Below are 5279 nucleotides of genomic sequence, written 5' to 3' on the forward strand. Positions count from 1 at the left end.
TTTTATGTTTAGTACAGGGTCACAGGCCAAAATTGAAAAGGAGAAAATTCTTGACTTTTATGATTTATTCTGATGCATATACATGTACTTAAGTTGTATAGAAAGTTTGAACTGATTCTGATCAAAATTGAATTTTTTATAAATTTTTAAAGTTGCTCCAAAATTGAGCCAAAGTCCCTGTACTATTAGTAACGCGGTAGCGTTACTAAGTAGGATTCACCCCCAAACAAAATGGCTGCCACGACTTTTGCAGCCTTGCTATACCGGGAAAACGAGCTCCTATGCTTACCAGACTTTATAGAGGACCTCATCTTGACCAGAGGACTCCAATGGTACAACTAGCGTGGCTCTAGGCCCTGTCTAAGAGGAAATTCAAAAATCAGCGAACCGGCCGTTTTGTTCAGCCACCTTTTTTCATCTTCATCATCTTCTTCATCATCATCAAGTCCTGTCAATCCAGTTGTCGGTGTGTATCTCAGTATTGGTTGGTGCTACAAGGATAATTCTTACACCAATCTACTCCAAAAGTCTATGCGCAGGTCCATGTCCCATCATATCATTCTTCAAGTAAAGAAAAAGTGATACTGTGACTGCTGGATAGAGCCATCAGTGTCTCCAGGGGCACTAATTAGAAAATCCCCAGACCCCTTAAATTTTTTCCCCATAAATTCCTGGTTCCAGTTGAAAAATCCCTAACTTTCCCCCAAACATGTAATTAATATTTTTAGATTTTTTATGTAAAAAAATTAATCACTCTCATTGTCACTATCATACATCAAAGAATTTAAACTACTACACATAGATTGATCAGGAACAAAACTAAAACATGTTGTAGGTAGACCATGCTTAGCCATTAATAAGGCATCTAAAGTCTTAGTTTTTAATTTATTTCTTTGCCTTGTTTTAATGAGAGTCACTTGTGAAAATAAGCGTTCTACCTCTGCATTTGAATGAGGTAAAGAAAGCATTGATTTCACCAATTTTGAAATAGTGGGGAATCTGCATAAATTTATTGAGGTAGGATCCTTCATCTGAACTACCTGTCCCCAAAAAGACACAACATCTCCAGTAAAACTTGGTAGTTCACTATATTGAAGACTACGCCATTCTTCGTCTAAATTCCTTAGTTCCTCACATGCTATAATATTAGGAAACATTTTACCAACTTTGATCACTTCTTGAGCCATTGTAGACGGTATAGTACTAGGGTTCAGAAATGATAATGATTTGATGACAGCATCATTCAGAGGTAGTCTATCCTTTAGCTGAGAAGCTGCTTCAATGTAAAAGAGCTGTACATGTTCCAAAAATCCATTAATATCTCTTCTCAAAGCTCCTACATCCGTCTTGCCAGAAAAGCTGAGACATTTTCACCCATACTCATTGAATGTAGTGGTAGCATATTTTCTTTTGACTGTGGGTCCAATCAGAGAGCTCTTTCGAACGTAAATAGCTTGCAGACATGTAACAGCTCAAAAAAGATCTATATGCTGTAGCCAAACTGCTTGAAAGATTGTGAATGTTAGGTTGTTCACTTTGAAAGTGTTTATTGAAGTTCGTAAACTTGGGGAGAACATACTGTAAAAAGTAGAAGTATAATTTAAAGATTGGGTTCTTTAGAGCCAGCAGTATAGTCTGAGTTGAAGCTAACCTGTCATGTTGAGCTGAGTGATCAAAGTACGCCTCTAAAGCTTCCCATTGCTCAAGCACTCTCAATACACATAGCTCTAATGATAACCATCTTGTCTGAGCAGGCTTTAGTAACTTATGGGGCTCTGTCTGTGTAAAGTGCTGAAAACGCTCATATTCAGCAATTCTTTTAGCACTGTGACTAAAGTGAGAATATATATCACGTATTAGACTTTCTATTGCCCGAGGTAGTTTCTCGCATGAATACGATGCACAGAGATGAGATGTATGGCAAAGACACTTCATAGTGAACAGGTGTGGTATTTTCTCTTTCAGTAATGATACTACTGAGTGGTGTTGTCCAAACATAACATTGGTTGTATCTGAAGCATAACCAATAAGGTTATGCAAAGGAATGTCAGTTTCATGAAATACAGACAAAATAGTTGTTGTTAGAGTAGTCGCATCACCATGAGATACCTCTATTAACTTGAAAAACTTGCTTTTGACCTTGTTATCTTTATCACAGAAAAATCGCACCACTATCGCAAGTTGCTTTGTAGATGAGATATCAGTGCTCTCATCGATGATGATAGAGAATTTCCTTTGGCGCAATGTTTCCTGTAATTGATTTCGAAATTTTCTAGCTATTACATTTTTTACTATACTCCTCGTTTTTGTATGCTTACAACTGAATTCCATAGCTATTTTGGAATCTGGAAACGATTCTTTAATGACCTCAGAAAGGTGATCCATAACTTGAAAAGAAAGGTTGTGTTCCACTATAAAAGCAGCAATTTTAATTTCTGCTTTTTTGACGTCTTCTTTCGTATCATCAGAAGGAAAAACTGTAGAAATTGTTGGAGTTGATCTTTTTGCTTTAGCATTTTGAAGATGCTTTGCTGCTTGTCCGTGTCGCTTCAAGTCTTTGAGTCCAGCTACAAGATCCTTTTGACATACTTTACATGATGCAGAATATTTGTCTTTTCCTGGACGCAACCAGTCTCTTAATTCAGGAATTTTTTCCCAACGATTGTTGTATTTTTGCTTGTAGCTTTGTCTGAGTCTGCCCTTACATAATTTCTTTCTTTGAGGCTGACTTGTACCACTGGAAGTATGTGACTCATCTTTATCGGTGGTATACTCAATCTCTGAATCTGTGCTAGTGTCAGCTGTGCCACTCAAACCGCAAGCACTAGAAGATGCCATTCAAACTATTCCCCAGATTTTGAGTGATTTTCAAAAATCCTCCCCTAGCCCCTAGATGGGGCAAAAAATCCCTGAATCTAGGGGAAAATCCCCGAATATGGAGACACTGGTGACTATGAATATACTTAACACAAACGCGGATGGTGAGTGTAGTAGTAATGCGCTCACGTGACCAGTCTCCAATCCCTCTCAGTCGTATATCTATGGCTTACCTGCTTCAACTTTCAGCCATTTTAAATTTTACATACGAGTAATTAGAGAGCTTATTTACGGTACTAACAACTCGCATATTTTCCTGTTGCTACGCCGCCCCGTATGATCTCATCTATGCTATTGCGTCATATGTAGTATCTATGATTGCGTCATTTCAGTCATCGCCAGTATAGTCTTTGAACTCTTCTCACTTCGAAGCCTTCTCTTGCTTTCACTGCCGAGAATACCGACTACTGAGAGCTCTGGCTGGTAAGTAAGCTTACATTTAGGCTCTATTGGTATATGTATAGATTTAATTATGCACAATGAAATGACCATGCAAATCGTTTGACTTCATCATAGATTTGATAGAATAGCCGGCACAAGCTACTAAGTTCAGTGATTTAGCACTGAAACACTAGTCCCATCTTTTTGCCTATCTTAACTTGCTCAGTATTAAGCCATTAATATTATGAAATAATAGTGAGGTAGAAAGCCAATATACTGAGTTATGCTGTGTGCTGGCCCGTTTGCGGGACAGACTGAGGACATGGCTAGTTGACTGTGACTGGTATATTTCACCGGAAGTAATGCTTGGCTTGTTCAGTTGTGATAACAATGATAACAAAAGGTCATTTGTAAAATAGCAAAATAATTTATTAATAAAAGATTTTGTAAATAAACTGATATAATAGTAGTCTTTATTTCTGCATGGATTGATTGAATTGCATGCCCATTATATTCCAGAATGATTTCAGTCATCGCGACGACCTTTCATCAACAAGTGTAGCTCCCACCAGTCAATTCGAGATGAATTCTGCACCTCTAGGAACATCTAGAGAGTATTCTTTAATGCTGGTAACATTTCTACCACCACACCGCCATTCAGTAAGTACCTTCATATCTCTAATAGTGTCTAAGGGTTCGAAATCTGTACCAATCTCTTCCATTTCATCAGCACTAATGAAGGCTAACCTTTATTGAGCGCTTTACACACTTTCATTTGCTTCTTTTGCTGTTTCTTTTCTCGTGGTTCTCCTTCTCCTTCAGCCATATTGGTCCTTTACAGTTGTACCACGTGCTACTGAGCATGCGCATAACCTTTCCTTCTTATGGCTTCCCATTATACAAGCCATATAGAACATGACCTTTTCCTCGTGGGTGTATCAGATATACACTCAAATGATATTCATAATCCCTCGGGCTACGCCCTCGGGATTATGAATATCATTTCGTGTATATCTGATACACCACTCGGGGTCATGTTCTACATATAATAGTCTAACATATGGGATTGGCAACAGGATCACGTGAGCGCATCATTTGTGTATAAAAACTTTTCACAACCTCCGTTATCATTTTTAAGATGGCCGACTCTTCTGCAAATCACTAATGTTGCTATTTCTCTGTCAAAAAGGCTTGTGTCTGCCTCCAAACGTTATACTACCATTACTAAGTGATTAGGAAGCTGCTACTTTCATTTTGGGTGATACTTAACGATGCTGTCACAATGAATTGCTAAATGGCGATGAATTTCAGTTTCATTTGTGTATCTCTTCTGGGAAGATACCTTAGAGTATAGAGTAAAGGCCTTTTCACACTGGCACAGTTTTCAAAGCGCTTTGATGCGCTTTGTTGATACAGCTGAAATAATGCGCATTGATCGTGTTCACACTAGCAGCTGGATTATGTATCATTTTGTGTTCTTGTTTCCATTGGTTTACATTGATCGAAGCGCATCACTTCACATCAATCCACTTCTGGAGGTGAAGTGAGACTGATGCGCATCAATGCGCATTAATTGAAAACCACTCTAGTCATGTCCAGCAATGAGTGGTCGCGGATTAGTATACTGAGCAATTATCTCCGTATACTACTGGTTGACTTTATACAGGGCAGGAATGGACATTTCCATTTACTAGGCTATATCTTTCTTCAGAATAAGTCTCATCAATTTGCGCACTTCAGTAGTTGTTCTCCATAATTATACCTGTGTTCCTGCTAAATATGACAGCACTTGGAGTAACTTTGTGTGGAACATTTGCAGATTAAAGATGAGGGCAGTCAGTGCCGCCATTTTGTCATTCCTTTATGTATGTATGATAATTTTTTTACTTTTTGAATGGTTATATCTAAATTTCAAACAATTTTTGACAAATTGCGCACTTATTTTGTGAAAGTACAACATTTTTACTGCCCAATCATGCAAAAAAGATAAAGAAATTCAAAACTTTGTTCGGTACTTTAGT

At 37.9% G+C, this 5279-nt stretch overlaps 1 protein-coding gene and 1 long non-coding RNA gene across 2 annotated transcripts; both read right to left on the reverse strand.

The window, feature by feature from the left end:
- Window positions 1-1380: 1380 nt before the first annotated feature.
- On the reverse strand, window positions 1381-2838 carry LOC105314509 (uncharacterized). Its single transcript, XM_011408717.1, has one exon. The coding sequence runs from the start codon at window positions 2836-2838 to the stop codon at window positions 1381-1383; it is 1458 nt and encodes a 485-aa protein (XP_011407019.1).
- A 780-nt stretch (window positions 2839-3618) lies between these two features.
- Window positions 3619-4239, reverse strand: LOC109586537 (uncharacterized). The gene is made up of 2 exons (XR_002187080.1): window positions 4006-4239; window positions 3619-3946 (listed from the first exon to the last, which is right to left on the reverse strand). It is a non-coding gene; the product is annotated as an uncharacterized LOC109586537 (long non-coding RNA).
- Between the last annotated feature and the right edge of the window lie 1040 nt (window positions 4240-5279).

Source organism: Amphimedon queenslandica, unplaced genomic scaffold (genome assembly GCF_000090795.2).
Source record: "Amphimedon queenslandica unplaced genomic scaffold, v1.1 AMPQUscaffold_12848, whole genome shotgun sequence".
Classification (NCBI taxonomy): Eukaryota; Metazoa; Porifera; class Demospongiae; order Haplosclerida; family Niphatidae; genus Amphimedon; species Amphimedon queenslandica.

Coding starts and splice junctions, on each gene's coding strand:
- LOC105314509 (XM_011408717.1), bottom strand. CDS start 2,838: ATGGCATCTTCTAGTGCTTGCGGTTTGAGTGGCACAGCTGACACTAGC.